This window comes from Perissodus microlepis, chromosome 8 (assembly GCF_051167445.1).
Source record: "Perissodus microlepis isolate ML-2025 ecotype Zambia chromosome 8, ASM5116744v1, whole genome shotgun sequence".
NCBI classification, from domain to species: Eukaryota; Metazoa; Chordata; class Actinopteri; order Cichliformes; family Cichlidae; genus Perissodus; species Perissodus microlepis.
The window spans coordinates 22,838,397-22,856,082 of record NC_140468.1 but is presented as its reverse complement, the minus strand read 5'-3'; the positions used below and the strand labels follow the sequence as shown (position 1 = coordinate 22,856,082).

At 39.9% G+C, this 17,686-nt stretch overlaps 1 protein-coding gene across 2 annotated transcripts; it reads right to left on the bottom strand.

Moving 5' to 3' along the window:
- Positions 1 to 3,558: 3,558 nt before the first annotated feature.
- Positions 3,559 to 17,644, bottom strand: LOC146382022 (uncharacterized). Of its 2 annotated transcripts, none has more exons than XM_084938290.1 (2): positions 16,041 to 17,644; positions 3,559 to 4,187 (listed from the first exon to the last, which is right to left on the bottom strand). In XM_084938290.1, exons 1-2 carry the CDS (start codon positions 16,060 to 16,062, stop codon positions 3,844 to 3,846), a joined length of 366 nt encoding a protein of 121 aa, XP_084794416.1. In that variant the 5' UTR covers positions 16,063 to 17,644; the 3' UTR covers positions 3,559 to 3,843. The 2 variants fall into 2 exon arrangements, 1 of the variants encoding a protein (XP_084794416.1); XR_014801190.1 differs by lacking the exon at positions 3,559 to 4,187 and adding an exon at positions 10,841 to 12,011.
- Positions 17,645 to 17,686: the final 42 nt, after the last annotated feature.

The following is a 17,686-nucleotide window of genomic DNA, read 5'->3' as shown; positions in this document are numbered from 1 at the left end:
CCACGTGTAAGTGTGTAGACATGCAATAATTGCAATAAAATATGTGTCAGGTTGTTAATATTACATTTTGACTTGGTGTCCAAGGTATTAGCTTGGATTAGCTGTGAGAAATGAAACATACTGTTTGCCCAATCACTTTTTAAGTACAGGCTGAACTAGTTGGTTACCAGAGGATCCTTCTAGTGCAACCGTAAGATCAGTCATCGTCGAGTTATATAATGAGGCTGATATTTGTTTTTTAAGTGAAAAATCCCCACAGAACTTACATGGAGTAACAGAACATGTCAGAAGCTGCTGGAGGCACTCAGATACAAGGTGTTGTTGGGGTTTGACACAACAAGCTACAGTTCTATTTAGAGCAACAACAAAGTCCACATAAGATGGGAACAGGGGTGGTTTTTGTGAATGTAAAGAGTTTGTTTGTATGGCTTGTGACATTGTTGTGAAAGCTTGTTCATGAAGCCTTGTACCAGTAGACTTCTCCATTTCCCTCACTCTCCAAGACTGTTAGGAACAATCCAACATCTGGTCAAAAGGTCCACCACCCTCTCTCCTGGGCATCTACGTATCTCCACAGGTATGTCATCAGGACCAACCACTTCTTCCTCCTCTTCATAGGTGTCCTCACTTCCTCCTTACTAATCCCCTGCACCTCCTGATTGGATTAACTGTCCTTCTCACTCTCATTTTCTACATTCATCAGCTTCTCAAAACACTTCTTCCATCTTCTCAACACACTCTCTTCACTCATTAGTACATTTCCCTCTTTACCTTTAACCTCCCTAATCTGCTGTGCATCCTTTCCGGTTTGATCTTGCTGCCTTTCAGTCGATGTAAGCCCTCTCCTCCCTCTTAGTGTCCGGTTTCACAGCCAAATCACTCTAAGCCTTTATCTTTATCCTGTATTCTTTGCCACCTCTTTCTTTGAATACGCTCCTGTATAAATTTTCATCGGATAAAAAAATACTGAAATCTTTACAATACTTTCTCAAACTAACAGCAGCATAGCATTAGCTGTACTTTGTGGTATTGCTAAGCAAACATTGTAAATTCAGTATCCAATAAAACTTGAACCTAGCACCATCAAATATAAAGTCATCATGAAAGTGTTTACTGAGACCACTAATTGAGGATCCTGAGCCTTATTTCCATCTGAACCTCTTTTTGCTTCATTCCCTGGCGGCTATTAAAGAAAACTACAGATTTAAGAGACTTTCGTATGTCCATGTCCATCGATCAGTTCAGAAAACGTGAGCATTGAAGCTTTTTGTTTTCGAGACCAGTACTGTGCTGTTCTTATCTGGATTTGCTCACACACTGTATGTGAGAATTGATGGTAATGGAATAATTTTGTGAATCTAAAACATTGTAGTTGGTTTCCTGAGGCACAGGTTTCTTTCTTGCCTACACTATGCTTTATTTTATGATGTTAAAAAAAAGCTTTTTATTCACTTATCCTGCAATATAGGATTAGACCCAACATAAACTAACCCAGAAACTATTGGAGTGCATTTAAACACTCATAACAATATATCTATAACATGCATAAACAGGCATAATAAATTGACATGATGCGATAGACACCCAACAGATTAGCAAATATATATATTCTTTTTTATCTTCTGGTAGCTTTAGTGTAGTTTTGCCACTTTGGCAGCGTTGGACTATCTCTGTATTCCCATGAGACAGTTTGTGCCCTTAGCTATCAGTAGCGCAGGCTCCAGAGCAGGGGCCCCTTCACAGTCCTGCCTCACCCCAGGGACAGCTGCTCGTCCTGGGTTGACTCTCTAAGATCCCCAGCGGGAGAGTGGAGCTCTGCGGGAGCCGACACTGACAGAGCTGGAGGATGCTCAAAGACCCATATGGAAAAGAAATAGTAAAAACTTATATGTGATTACTCATGAAAGTGGCCACTTTCTCATTACTTTCATATATTGTTTTAGTAAGTATCCAAAACATACAAGTTTCATTATATAATTTTTCAAGGGATCTTATATCTGTTTTCACTCTTATATGCTTTTCATACAAGTTTCACACAAGACAGATACAAACTTTATAAGATTTATATATATCTTTTCCATATGGGGAGGAACAAGATGAAAGACGGAGGCAGGGAGGGAAGCGCTGAGGGCCCCTTCTGTTTCTCCCTCTAGTTCGTCTAAACTTTTTCCTCAGTTCTGACATTGTTTTGTCATGTTGCAAATGTGACTTTGTGTTGGTGGTTTATATTTAGGGGGAAATAAGATGCAGTCTTAATTAGGCAGATAGAGGGGAAGGGTGAGGGAATCAAAGAGAAAAAAGCAGAATGAGGAATTCCTGTCTCAGCACCTATCTATTAGTCATCACAGCCTTGCCACAGCAATTCTCATTCGACTACTCTTCTTAAACCTCTTGTCCCTCCGTCTACTTCTCTCTTCACCATCTACATCTTCCCCCTCTTTTGCAGTCTCTTTCTCCTCTCATCTGATGCCTTTACTTATCATTTCCCATTATTCTTATTCTAATCATTCTCGTACTTCGCGCACCTCCTCGTACTCCATTTCCTCCTTAAACCCCGTCGTTCCCTCTTCATGCACCATCTCATCCTTCAAATACTCATATTTCCTATTCTTCTCTTTTTTCTTCTGCCTCCCATCTTCTCGTTTATCTCTTGCTATTTTTCATCTCTCTCTTGCCCCTCCAGTCTCCTCTCCTTCCTTCTTTTTGCCTCCATGTCATTACAGGCATATAATTTATGAAGTGTTGCGAATGTTCCTCTCTGCTGTACTGCTCTGTAACCAAGGTTACCAACATGTGAATCAGTATCAGTGAAATCACGTGTAATTTTTTTTTGGTGGGCAACCAGGGATGGAAAAGCTTCAGACTTTTTCAGGTTTTGTATAGTCTGGACTCTCTTGTTTAATACTTCTCAATTAGAACAGATTTTTGTTTCTAAATGACTGATATTGTTGTCGACCGTTTTTGGGCTCCCATAACACACCCACACACACGCATGGACACACCACATGAGTCACACAGAGTGCATTGTATTACTTTATTGTTTGGATTGCATGTGGGCTAAAATAAACTGACATGCTCATTTTCTTCTATTTATCATTCAGCAAATAAATAGAAAAGTGAGACCAGAGGCAATCACCTCTTGCCCCTCGTTGCCAGCCTGTTCCTTTCCTGGCCTCCCCAGCAGATGAGCGTGTGTTTGGTCACTGTGTGTGGTAGTCAAGCCACTGTCCAGGAGTACATGAATGACATAGAATAGAATAGAATTCAACTTTATTGTCATTGCACATGCACAGGTACAGGGCAACGAAATGCAGTTTGCATCCATCCAGAAGTGCTTTAGTGATATAGATATATTACAATATATATTAGCAATAATATAGATATGTAAGTATATTACAGAAATGGGTCTATTATGGTATGTTATAATGTACACGGTATGAAGTATGTTGTGAATATTCTATAACTATAGGTATGTACAGGCTGTAGTGAGTACAAGCTATGTACAGGCTATGAACAGGATATAAATATGAAAAACTATACAGAATATGAAATAAATAACTTTACAGAAATCTGAGATATACAGTTATACAGAAATGGGAACTATGCAAGTTGTAAACAGTTGTAGGGTTAAAAATTATCGTATGTACAGAATGATTATTTACAGAGCTATACAGTAGTGCAGTTAAGATAAGTGAGATATGTGGATAATTTCTACAGTATCTATATAAAGTGCTAGTGGTTGTGAGTGGTGGTTCAGTCCATGTTATTATTGTGTGTTTGAGGGTACAGTTGTCCATTATGGGTGTGTGTATGTTCAGTCCATGTGTTAACGTGGGTCAGATGTCAGGAGGCAGAGTTCAGGAGTCTGACAGCTGTGGGGAAGAAGCTGTTCCGGTACCTGGTGGTCTTAGTCCGGAGGCTCCTGTAGCGCCTCCCAGAGGGCAGGAGGGTGAAGAGTCCATGTGATGGGTGACTGGGGTCTCTGATGATTTTCCCAGCCCTTTTCAGACACCGCTTCCTGTAGATGTCTTTTATGGCAGGAAGTGGTGCTCCGGCGATGCGCTGGGCAGTTTTCACGACCCTCTGCAACGCCTTCCGGTCCGAGGCAGAGCAGTTCCCGTACCAGACTGTTATACAGTTGGTCAGGATGCTCTTGATGGTGCAACGATAGAAGTTCACCAGGATGTCTGAGGACAGGTGGAAACTGTTTTCATACCATGTATCCTTTTTCATGAGGTAAAGTATGGGATTTTAACATGGGATTCTGAGAGGACTGACGATAGGGGAAACTTCCCCCATGTTGAAGAGGTAAACATTGAAGTTCCTCTAGGTGCCATCTGGCTGGCTCCATAGACAAACCAGTCCCTATGTTAAAATGACCAACTTTACAGTCCTAAAGATATAGGTAAGTGTGCTTTTTAAGTTCAAAATTTCACTGATGATTTTATACTTGCTGTATTTATGTCCAAATAACTGTCAAGAAGCACTGCCGTAAAAGTGACCTAGAGGAAGTCTTTAAGAAAGACTTTGCTTTGATTTAAACTTCATTAATTTATTTATCTTGACAAATGACCCAGAATGACCCAAATGACCTAGAACTTCATTCTAGGTCATTTGGGTAATAAGTGATTTATGCATCAAAACATAAAAAGTTATCCAATCCCTAACAAGCCTCAGAATCAGGCAAATACAACCTCAAATGAAGTCTAAAACATGACATATTACACTGTCATTATTTATTTAGCAAAAATTAAGACAAAATGCAGAAGCAATAGGTGAAAAACTAAGCGCATGTCATTATTCACTAACTTGTAGAACAAAGTTTAGCAGCAATAGCTTGAGGTAACTGTGTTCTGTATGACTTTATCAGTCTCTCACATCCTTGTGGAGGAATTTTGGCCCACTCTTCTTTACAATGGTGCTTCAGTTCATTGAGGTTTGCAGGCATTTGTTTGTGTGCAGCTCTCTTAAGGGCCCACCGCAGCTTTTCAATCAGATTGAGGTCTGGACTTGACTCGGCCATTGCAACATCTTAATTCTTTTCCTTTTCAGCCATTCTGTTAGAGATTTGCTGCTGTGCTTGAGATCATTGTCTTGTTGACCTTGGTTGGATTTTCTGGGATGTTCACTTCTTGAAAGCTTGTAGCATTGTGTTAACCTGAATGCTCCAGCCTGAGAAACTGCAGAAACCTCTGCTTTTATAGAAGCAGTCCCACTCGCTGATGATCAATTAATCAAGTAAATTTAATCAGCCGCACCTGGCCGATACTCATCTTCTGAAGTCCTATGGAAGTAGCACTTAGTTTGTAGAGGACTCTGTGTCTTTCTTTACAACTGCAGGTAAACACAGGTGTTAGTAATCACATTAATTAAGCTTTTGGTGTATTTAAATACAGAACCTTATTAATGCTGTTTGAAACACCTGTGTTTAGCTACCACTGAACGTCAGAATGGCTGTAGTGAAATAGTCCTGCCAGATGAAACAGCCCCACATATTCCTGCTAAGGTTGCTTGGTTTTTATAAGTAATATAGATTTTTACCTCCCTGAACGTATTTGCCCACGAGAATAATCTTTAGCGAAAATAGCTATGATTTAAAAGTACCTTTGCAGGGCCTTTAATGGCCTGCACTGAAATATTGTCAATTGCCAACTCTAAATGGTTACAGGTTTGTTGGCATGAAATACAGCAATGGGCTGCTTGTCTTGCAAAAAAAAGGGAAAAAAGAAAAACAAAAGAAGGAAAGAAATGAATACCACGAAGTTAAACAGCATAATGTGAATAACAACTTCCTGGATTTCACAGCAACCACAAACATCACAGTCAACTTCAGCTTGATTTTAGTGATTAAAAGAAACCAGTTTGACATGTTTCAACATGCTGTCAGTTAAACTGAACTGTTATTGTTTTTATTTTGATTTTGGTCTCTCTGCTAGGTTTTGCATGGGAAAAAAGGACAGCAAAAAGGTTTCATAACAGTTTCCTTTTCCATAATGCTTTTTGTTATTAGGTTTGTTATTATCAGGAGGTGGTCGAGAAGCTCTGTCGATTAACATGACATGCAGACATTCATTGGATATTCAGTTATTGCATTTTTGACAGGTGACATGAATAATATTGAATATCGTATTACAATGCGTTGTTCTGCTTTGGTGTTCATAGTCAAAACACATATTGACCATGTCCATATCCAGGTCATCGTAGTCTAAGGAGCTTGGAAAGAAAAGGGTCTGGACTTCTTTAAGTTTCTTTGAAGACGTTTCACCTCTCATCCTAGAAGCTTCTTCAGTTCTAAGTGCAACGGGTGGAGAGTCCCCAAGAGGGTCATGAACCCCCTGTTGATCCTCTGCCTAATGAAGTTTGCTGATGACACAGTGGTGTTGGGCGCCAGCTCCAACAACGATGAGGCGGCCTACATGGATGAAGTGAAGAATTTGGCATCGTGGTGCCAGGACAGGTGCGCAGCGCCTGTACCACCTACGACAACTGAGGAAGTTCGGGGTCTCTCCAGAGATCCTCAGGACTTTCTATACAGGCGCTGTATCTTAAATCTTAAATCTTGAATCACACGAGCCAAAGTGTGAAAACGGGTGTGGATCACATTCAGCCAAGGTTTCGGGTTAACCCATTATGAAAGGTATCCCCACCCTGTCATGTGATTTACTGAGGTCAAATGGCCCAGGATGTAAGTGGGGGTTAGAGCGTCTGGGAAGGGATCTCAAAACTGGATTATAGATGGCAGACAGTTGGTGCTCTTAGAACTGAAGAAGCTTCTCGGATGAGAGGTGAAACTTAAAGAAGTCCAGGCCCTTTTCTTTCCAAGCTCCTTAGACATATTGACCATCTTAATATTAATGCAAACCTAGATCTCCCCAACAGCAGTATCTTTCCATTATCTAAATTCACCTACAGCATCAATTACAGCCTTGAGTCTTTTCGAGTATCATGCTACAAGCTCGGTACACCTGCTTTTGGGAGGTTTTTCCCATTCGTCTCCACAGAACCTCTCAAGCTCCACCATGTTGGATTGGAGAGTGTTAGTGCACAGCCATTTTCAGATTTCTCCAGAGTCAGGGTTTAAGTCTGAGCCCTGACTAAGGGCCTTCTACATCAGTTGCTTAACTGGCGGGGCTGTCAGCTGTAGAGAGAGTGCTAGTGGTTCCAATCTTCTTCCATTTACAGATGATGGAGGACGCTGTGCTCATTGCAACCTTCAGTGCTGCAGAAATGTTTCTGTACCCTTTCCCAGAGCTGTGCCTCTTTACAATCAGAGGTCTACAGACAATTCCTTGGACTTCATTCTTGGTTTGTGTTCTGCACTGTCAACTATGGGATCTTAAATAGACAGGTGTGTCCATGTCAGATTCCATACACATGTCCAATCAACTGAAATTACCACAGGTGAACTCGAGTCAAGTTGTAGGAACATCTGACAGATGATGAGTAGAAGTAGAACGCACAGGAGTTCAGTTTTCAGTTTCATTACAAAGGTTGTGAATTCATATATTTGTCATATTCTTGATTTTTAATAAATTTCAAGCAAACCTTTTTCACTTTGTCTGAATGGGCAATTGTGTGTAAAAAGGATTTAATCCATTTTGGAATAAGGCTGTAACATAACAAAATGTGGAACATATGAAGCGCTGCAACTACGTTCTGGAGGCACTGTATATGATTAAAGTCTATTTGAAGGCATGAAGGAAAACTGTCAAAAATCTCAATAATATGTGGATTTATTGTTGCAACTCTTCAGTGTTTGTCCTAGGCAAAAATGATAGATTCTCACAAGCTGGTGACTCATTGAAGACATTTAAGTTAGGCGTTTTTATTATTGTTGGCTATCAGTGTACAACCACTAAATGTCTAGCTGTGCCATTGGGAATGTAAACAAATGATTATTATGACACTGACTCTTTAAAACTGATCTAGCAATTCCATTTCCCGGTGCAGGCCTATTGTTACTGGATTCATTTATTTTTAAGTGCCTGTGTGGCAGAAGGAAAACAAGAAAACTCCTTATTTTGAATGCTGGGCTCCACTAAGCGCTTGTTTGGAACAAAGGTCTGTTGTCATATTGAGTGACTGGACAGTCTCCTCTCCTATAAAGCAAAGGGTTAACAATAAGAACAACACAAGAATAAGGGAATAATAAGCTTAAGGATCAATATAGTAATTACCTCCTCTAGATATTTTTTAGTCCTAGAAACTCCAGGGGGGATACTAACGAGGGTTCAATACCACAGAGTGCAATCACACACACACACACACACACACACACGAACTATAGCACAGTGCATGATAATCAGTGATTATCAGGTATTAGATTATTGAATAAGGAATTGTTTTGCTGTGTGTACAGGGAGGCGAGCTCAGCTTCTATGGCGGATGTCTTAAGATAATGTGACCAAAACAAAATCTATGATGTTTATGAAATTCTTATAAAAGCAATATATATATTTTTTAAATATCAGAATGATGATAGTTAACCTTTGATGTCCTGACTATGAGAAGCTTTGTGTGAAATACATCATCTGACCTGTTGTCAGTACTTAAAGATCGTGCAGTCCCTTAAACAGAAAAAGTTCACCCTAGGATACGTCATGTAAATTGCACTTGTAGTGTACACACTTTGGCTGATGGTGAGATTAGTATTCATGTTGTGAGGACCGGGAGCGGTTGACCTTTTTGAGATGCTGAGCCGTTAGTTTTCCAGCTGGATTGTAAAGGGCCAGAATCTTGGTCAAGGAGAAATTTTGACCTGCAAACTGGGAGTAAAAAAGGTCAAAATCATTATGGGTCATTGTCAGGGATCAGTCAATGATCACATATTATGGCAGACATCAGGCAGGACTGCTTTTAACCAGAGAGAGATCTATCAGAGAGATCAATACATTCATTTACTGATCTGGTAATACTTTCGCTTTTATCAGTCGTACATATGAACATAACAGCTTACTGACCTTTTCTTCTGCTTTCCGTCATTTGTCTCCATGTTAGTGATTTCTGTTGTGTTTAATTTTGAATTTATTTTTTATGGTGTGTTGTCTGTTTTAATGTATGTATTGGCTCTTTGTGATATTTGCAAAGTTTCTTTTTATTCTATATTTAGGTTGCCATTTTAAGACTGCCTAAGGAAACAGATGAACATTAGCCTGTGTGCTAAGGCTGGGTCATTTACTCAAATACAAAAATAAATGAAACTAATAAAGTGGAACAATTTCAATAAACAAACTACAAACTGACATTAAATCTCCAGTGTGTTTAGAGTGTGCTGTTATTGCCGCATGTACACCCAGGGGCTGGGTCTGTTACCCAGCGTTTTGAATTTATTCTGTATTTTTGATTTTCTTATGTTAAGTTGTTAAGTGATTTTATTTAGGGTCTAGTTCAGTTTTAGTTCAGCCAATATTGTCCCCTGGTTCATGTGTCATGTTTCCTGTTCAGTCTGTCATGTGTTTCATGTCTGTGTTGTGTCCACGTTGTCAAGCTCATGTGTCATGTTTACATCTCTCCATGTTTCCTGTTTTATTTTGAAGGGTCTAGTGTTTCCATGTTCAGTGTGTTTTGTTTTACTTCCCCCTCAGGTGTTATGTTAATTTGTCTCAGCTGTGTCTCCCCAGGTGTTTCCACTTCCTTCATTACCCTTCTATGTATTTAAGACCATTAGTTGGGTGGCCTGTTTATCTCCATGTCAAATCTTATCAGGTCAGCGTTTTTGCTACTATTCAGGTTCATGTTTAGACTTTTTCATATTTATGTTTGCATGTTCCTGTTCAGTTCCATGTTCATGTCTCATATCTTAGTTTTCATAGTTTAATTTTCCCAGTTAAGGTTTTAGTTTAGTTCTCACCCCTAATCTCCTTGCCTTCTTTTTTCAGCCAAATAAACGGCTCGCTTTTTGTTAAACCTTAGTTTGTTTCTCCCGTGTCTCCTTTTGGGTCCGTTCTATAAATATACCGGTGTGTGCCGCTGTGACAATGCCTTTACTGTTTCCATTGGAATTAAGAGAGTAAGTAGCAGCCAGGCACTTATAATCAAATGGACTTGAATAATAGATCATCAGCAAGCGTGAGCACCTCTACAAAAGCAAAAGTTTTGGCAGTTTGCTGGTCTGGAGCATTCAGGTGTGTGAAGCACACTGGCCATCAATCTCACAATGGTTATAAAGCCATTTCCAAACAATTTGAATTTCATCATTCAACAGGGAGAAAGATTATTCACAACGGGAACACATTCAAGACTGTTGCAAATTTTCCTCAAGGTCACTCCATTCAGTTCTCAGAGAAATTGCAAAATACCCAAGAGCTACATCACAGACTCTACAGGCCTCAGTTAACATTTTAAATCAAGTGCATGAAAGTACAATCAGAAAAAGACTGAACAAGTCTGGCTTGTGTGGAAGGCCTGCCAGCATCTGAACAAACTACAAGACTTCTGGAATAATGTCCTTTGGACAGAGAAGACCAAGCTGGAAATGTTTACTATGATGCACAACACCATATTTAGTAAAAAAAACAAGCTCAGCATATGAACACAATCACTTCATACCACCTCTGGAGCAAGGCGGTGAAGGGGTGATGATTTGGGCTTGTTTTACAGCTATACAAACAGCATACCTTGCAACCACGAACTCTCTGTATACCAAAGTATTCTACAGGGTGGGCCATTTATGGATACACCGTAATAAAATGGGAATGGTTGGTGATATTTAAGTCCTGTTTGTGGCACATTAGTATATGTGAGGGGGCAAACTCCTCAAGATGGGTGGTGACCATGGTGGCCATTTAGAAGTCGGCCATCTTCGATACAACTTTTGTTTTTTCAATAGGAAGAGGGCCATGTGACACATCAAACTTATTGGTAATGTCACAAGAAAAACAATGGTGTGCTTGGTTTCAACATAACTTTATTCTTTCATGAGTTATTTACAAGTTTCTGACCACTTATAAAATGTGTTCAATGTGCTACCCATTGTGTTGGATTGTCAATACAACCCTCTTCTCCCACTCTTCACACACTGATAGCAACACCGCAGGAGAAATGCCAGCACAGGCATCCAGTATCCATAGTTTCAGGTGCTGCACATCTCGTATCTTCACACCATAGACAACTGCCTTCAGATGACCCCAAAGATAAAAGTCTAAGGGGGTCAGATCGGGAGACCTTGAGGGCTATTCAACTGGCCCACGACGACCAATCCACTTTCCAGGAAACTGTTCATCTAGGAATGCTCGGACCTGGCACCCATAATGTGGTGGTGCACCATCTTGCTGGAAAAACTCAGGGAACGTGCCAGCTTCAGTGCATAAAGAGGGAAAAAACATCATCATGTAGCAATTTCAAATATCCAGTGGCCTTGAGGTTTCCATTGATGAAGAATGGACCCACTATCGTTGTACCCCATATACCACACCAAACCATCACTTTTGTTGTTCCAGCAGTCTTGGAGGGATCCATCCAATGTGGGTTAGTGTCAGACCAATAGCGGTGGTTTGTTTGGTGTTTGTTAACTTCACCATTCACATAAAAGTTTGCCTCATCACTGAACAAAATCTTCTGCGTGAACTGAGCGTCCTGTTCCAATTTTTGTTTTGCCCATTCTGCAAATTCTGTGCGCCGATCTTGGTCATCCCCGTTGAGATGCTGCAGTAGCTGGAGTTTGTAAGGGTGCCATTCGTGAGTAGCTAATATCCGCCGAAGGGATGTTCGAGTAATGCCACTCTCCAGTGACATGCGGCGAGTGCTACGCTGTGGGCTCTTGCTGAATGAAGCTAGGACAGCCACTGATGTTTCTTCATTAGTGACAGTTTTCTTGCGTCCACATTTTGGCAAATCCAACACTGAACCAGTTTCACAAGCAAGCAGTTTGCTAACTGTAGCATGGGAGATGGGTGGTCTTGTAGGGTGTCTTGCATTGAAATCTGCTGCAATGACCCGGTTACTGCGTTCACCAGATATCAACACAATTTCGATCCGCTCCTCACGTGTTAACCTCTTCGACATGTCAATGGCTGTGAACAAAGAGAAACTTGTAAATAACTCATGAAAGAATAAAGTTACGTTGAAACCAAGCACACCATTGTTTTTCTTGTGACATTACCAATAAGTTTGATGTGTCACATGGCCCTCTTCCTATTGAAAAAACAAAAGTTGTATCGAAGATGGCCGACTTCTAAATGGCCACCATGGTCACCACCCATCTTAAGGAGTTTGCCCCCTCACATATACTAATGTGCCACAAACAGGACTTTAATATCACCAACCATTCCCATTTTATTACGGTGTATCCATATAAATGGCCCACCCTGTAGATTAAAAAGCGAGGCCAGCTATTCAAGAGATAGAGCAAAATCGGGTAACATACCCGGCAACTGTGACAAATCGTTGGTATGATACGCTTTGGGAGGCATGAGAGTGGTTTGAAATGAATCTATAAATGTGTTTTACGTGTGACATGAAAATCAACCTAACAAAGCATTATGTACGTTAAATCTGTTCACTTTCAGATCCTGAATCACTTTGGAAAACACTGTGTGATAGTGTTAAGGTTTAGGGTTAGGGCTGGAATAGACGGCTGGAGCCTCTGCTCCAAGTGTATCTTTTTATTGGATTCAATTGACAACCCAGAGCATTTCATGACAATGCGGAAGGGTATCTTTCGCTTTACTAGGGGCGTGAAAAATTGTCAGTATGTTATGCGTTGGGAACGATAACGCTCTGGGCAGGAACTTAAGAGAGCTGCATGTAAACAAGTGCCTGTGAATAGCAAGGACTCGAACAACGCTCTAAATAAGAGTGGTTCAAAATTCTTCCACAACAATCTGAGAAACTAATAAAGTCAAACAGAAAACACATTTTTCAAGTTGTTGTAGCTAAAGGTGGTTCTACAAGCTACTGCTTCATGGGGTGTAGTTAGTTTTTCACTCTGCTTTTTTCAGTTCACTTTAGGTTTTTATACCTAATAATGACTTGATCATTTTTTTTATTATGTCTTAATACATAACAGCTTGGAATGAAAGAGGGTGTACATTTCCTTTCATGTATGTGGTAAGTATTTACCTAGATAAATAAATTAAACCATAAGAAGATAAATGCTTACCTACATCTTTAGTACATTATCAATCAGAATCGTCTGCCACCACACAGCTAAAACTGTCACAGGCCTCTTCCTTAGACGTGTGTAAGCGCAACATGATTGGCTTTAATATGATTTCCATTTGGAACTTTATTGGATCTTTGAGGGCAAACACACAGTTCACCAGAAACTTTAGTTTCTGTAATTAAAGATGTTTGGATTCATCCTCTGAGGACCATGAGTGTAGGTCCAAATTCTTTCATAGCCACATAAATCGTTTTTTTCCACTAAAAACCAAAGATTTTCATCTCATAGCGTGTCTACAGATAAATCCATCAAAGTCAGCAGGATTAATCCACTGCATCCATGACATTTCTTCATAGCATTTCAAAAATGAGTTTACTGCATCTTATCATTTACATTATTTGTATGCTGCTTTGGACAAAAGCAACTACTAGTTAATTAAAAGTTAATGTAAAGGCCAGCGATCAAGTCTCATTTTTGGGACTTTGAGGTGGGGGACTTGCTGATTGACAAGACAATAGACGAGACAAAAGATCCTAAAAGGCACTTCACTGGCGTGGCTAATAAAAAGACAGAATTACATTATAGATTGACTCTGTCAAGTGGCTTAACCTGATTTTATTACCTGCCTCCAATAAAGTGTAACCCTTTCTTTACACATTTTTCACTGTCAAACGATTTCTATGTTCCAACTTCCCTGCTGACACAATCCATCTCTGAGTATAACCTTCCTCCTGACTCTTTTTTTCTGTAATCCTCCAGTCTGCTAAAGGTGACGAGTGAGCTGTGTGGCTGTTCAAATAGTGCTGCTGGTCAGGAGGCCTGTGGAGGAGCCACCAGAGAAAGTTTTCTCCGGAGAACAGAGATCACTCACTCTGATAAATTGGGGTCGTACCTCGAAGTGGCCGGCGCTAACAAACATCATTCATCAAGCACTCATAAAAGCTCGCCTTGGGAAGTGTTCACGGTGCACTCAGTGCTGTATTGCCAGTGGTTTCTTCCATTTTATGAATAATAAATGCATAACTGTATTGCTTATTATTAATGCATGTTGTGTTTAAACTTTTAGGTGCGCTTTACCAAGAACCTGGTCGTAATTGTGCTGCGCCTTTAAAGATGTGTGCCCAGGCCAAACGTCATTACCGCCTAATGAGTACAAGCAGTGCTGGATCAATACCAATGGGTACACAATTAAGCAAGCACACAGTTAAGTTATCAATCCAAACAAGGTCTGCTGACAGATGCTGGAAGTTGCTGCGCTCCCAATCGTTCTCTCTTTGTTATCCCCCCTCCACCCCGTGCACACATGAAGGTGTTTTTTAGGTCGTGTGTGTGCATGTGATACTTAGTCTTCATGCCTTCCCAATGAGCTGTGCGTAAATAGCCCAGGGGATTAATATCTGCCACTGCCGCATGCAAGTGCTAGCTGCAACAGATTCTATGAAAAAGAAATTGGTCCTCCTCATTGATTTGCGCTTTCTGTCAGATCGATGATTATGCACTGTAATGAAAATATAGTATGCTGCTGGAAGTAGTGAATAACGTTTTGAAGTGTGTGTTTGTGTGTGCTGGTATGCGCAGGAGACTTTTTTGTGGTTCACTAAAAAAACAAAAGAAGAAAAAAATTGGTGAAAGCAGAAACAGCTTTGTAATTTAGATACATTAAGGATGCTTTAGCTCATGCTAATGCATCCCCTCACTTTCTTTACTTGTGTCTCTTACTCACAGTTTAGCTCCTCCCCCTGAGGATGTGAGAGGACAAAAGTTGGTGGAGCTGCCAAACGAGAAGTCCCGAGCTTTTGCCCTGTATTTACTTGGTATCAATACCAAAATCTGCAATATGGCACAGCACTAGAAAATGGATATGAAGGCTTGTGATTAACCAGACCAGTTGGTATCCTCAGTCTAGTGACCACATTGGTTACTTTATCCCCCTTTTGAATGGATTTCATGTTCTATTCATTATGGCTTGAATTCCACTGCAGGGCAACCTGCCACTGCATGTGACGAATAAAATTTGAACTTGAACTTGAAAGTGAAGACTGAGCCCAGAAGGTCATCAGGGAAGTGCATACTGAAGCCATGTGCCTGTTTCCCTACAGAGTTCTTCTTTAGCCAGATGAGTTGCCCCCTTGTTCGATGTGTTAACAGCCAATTTGAAACAATTTTGTATCATTTCATTTCATTTTTTTTCTTAGATTAGAATAAAAATTTTATATTAGAATTATTATTTTTTTGGCATATTGAAATTGCTAGCATTTCAATATTAATATCTCAATGACTATCAAGGATAAAAGCCTGAAATTTTCACTGGTCTTTCTTGCCATCAAAATGAATCAGGGTCAGTAATTTGGGATAGAATATGAAAATAAAGTCCTGCACTCCTGCAAAGTCCCATATTTTAGCACACACTAATAAAAACAATCTTGCAAAACACAATTAGTGACCAATTAGTTAATGATGTACAGCTGAATTACACAATACTGAAAAATACAAGTGTGTAGAATCGTTTTTAATGTGAATCACTGGGCCATAAAAATGAAAAAATAAAGTGCCAGCTTGATTTAACAAATATTACAAGTTCAAATCGTCAATTATTTTACAACATTTTCTATCAAACCATCTCCGATTAGGATAAATTTTTATGGTCCAAAGTTTGTATACATAGTACTTTGTATAATGATACATTTCAATAAAATCTGGTGATTCATTTCTGAATTAGTGTTTCTTTGTTGAGGATTTCTTTGGCTACTTTTCTACTTGACTTACTGCTACTGATGTCTAATGTGTTTCTAATGGGATTGATTCCACCAAAGAGGTGACACATTTACTTTGTATTATTTTGCGTCAGAAACATTATAATAACGACTTTGATTGCATTTTACCATGTACAGTAACTGTCACAACAACTGTCACATTGGAAGATGTGGCATTTACTCACCTGATGATAAAGACTTGTGCATTCCAGAAATCTCCTATTTCTGCATCTTCTCCGGGTCCATTCAGGGAACTGGGAGTTCTTTTGTGAAGGTGGAAGGGATCATTTTAGGTCTCTGGATGAGAGAAGATACAGAGAAGCGTAAGTCAGTGCAGAGGAGACAGAGTGCAGATGATGAAGATCAATGTTTTAGCTGTGCGGCATCATCACCAAACCTCCTTAGAAGTGTATTTACATTACAAATTCTTCAGAATGCATTTTTTCTGAAATGTTGTGACCAAAAATCTTATTTCTGAAGATTCTAAACTCTTGTTTTACACAGGGTTTGGGGGATTTTTATCACTCCATAACTGAGAAAATACTTGAAACAGTCCCAATTCTAGTCCCTGGTTTTAGGATTCAAATACTCACACTAAACATTTATTTTAGCTTTACAAGTGTTCTTAAATTTTACTGACGCACTTTAAAAAGGGAACAAAACTGGAGTGTAAAACTCTGAGCGCTGCATCACGGTCTAATACAGGAACCCTAGTGTGTTTCTGTAGTTATGTGAAAGACAGACGGCCCGGGGAAACGTCTTCCTCTAGTGGCCATCAGCACACACTGGTCAGCAGATGCCAAAATAAATGAAGACATCATCTCATGAATAATCTATTAATATTAATTTATGCTTCATTTTTGTAGACAAAAGATGGAATCCTGGATGTCTTTGTCTTGTTTTAAAAGATGTGCTGCCTGATTCTGCTCATTCTCTGCAAACAGCTGCTTCCAGACCAAGTTTGCAGGGATTCGTGTGGACCCTGAGTTGGGTCTAGAGTCCCAGTTCTGGGATAGTTTTAACTAGGATACATAAAACTTTTACTCAAGGGACCTTTTGCGCAAGAAAGGGGTTGTTATTGTGCAAAATGACAGATTTCATACAGTTATGCAACTCTTAACGAAATAAATAAATAAATAAAAATGGTGTGTGTGTGCATATGAGGTTTTGAGGCTTCTTGAAAAACAGTGCGACTTTTTTCCACCACTGAAAAAACAAAATTGCCTATAAATAACATTTTTAAGCAATTGATTTAAAAAACAAATAAACAAAACAAAAATGAAGTAGGTGTAGCAAATATGATTAAACATTTTAAAACATCAGTAATATAGAATAAAAAAATGTGTTTTTTCTTTTAATTTTTCAATTTCTTTTAATTTGTCAGAAAGTTCAACAAGCACTCCAATTTTCAATATATAAAGAGAATTTTTCAGCATTTATTTTGGTTTCCAGGTAACAAGGTTTATTTTAAAGTGACTCATCAGGTCTGTGTGTCTGTCTGACCATCCATGCCTTCACAGTCAGGTGAGCACCATTGCACCGCGGTAACTTTTCCCATTAAAAATCCCCCCATAATAAAGCCCACCACCAATCACAAGGCAGATGCCATCACTCCCTCGCTTCTCATTGGCTCGCGCTCGATATTAAGAATCCAGCTGTTTCGCCCCGCCCCCTCCGAGCACTTGTTAATCGACTTCCTGCTCGACCAGTGGGGGCGGGCACCTCCGAGTCAAGTCCCGCAGCGATTGGCTTAGAGTGGCGCTCTTTGGGGCGGGCAGTGAGAAGTTAGGATTCCCACCCCCCCACACACACCACCCCCCCTCCTCCACCC

Excerpts from the sequence above, each read along its gene's own strand:
- LOC146382022 (XM_084938290.1), bottom strand. The coding sequence starts at position 16,062 with ATGCACAAGTCTTTATCATCAG. Across the intron at positions 4,188-16,040 it reads GCACAAGTCTTTATCATCAG|ACATCCTGGTGAACTTCTAT; the intron begins GTGAGTAAATGC and ends ACCTGTCCTCAG.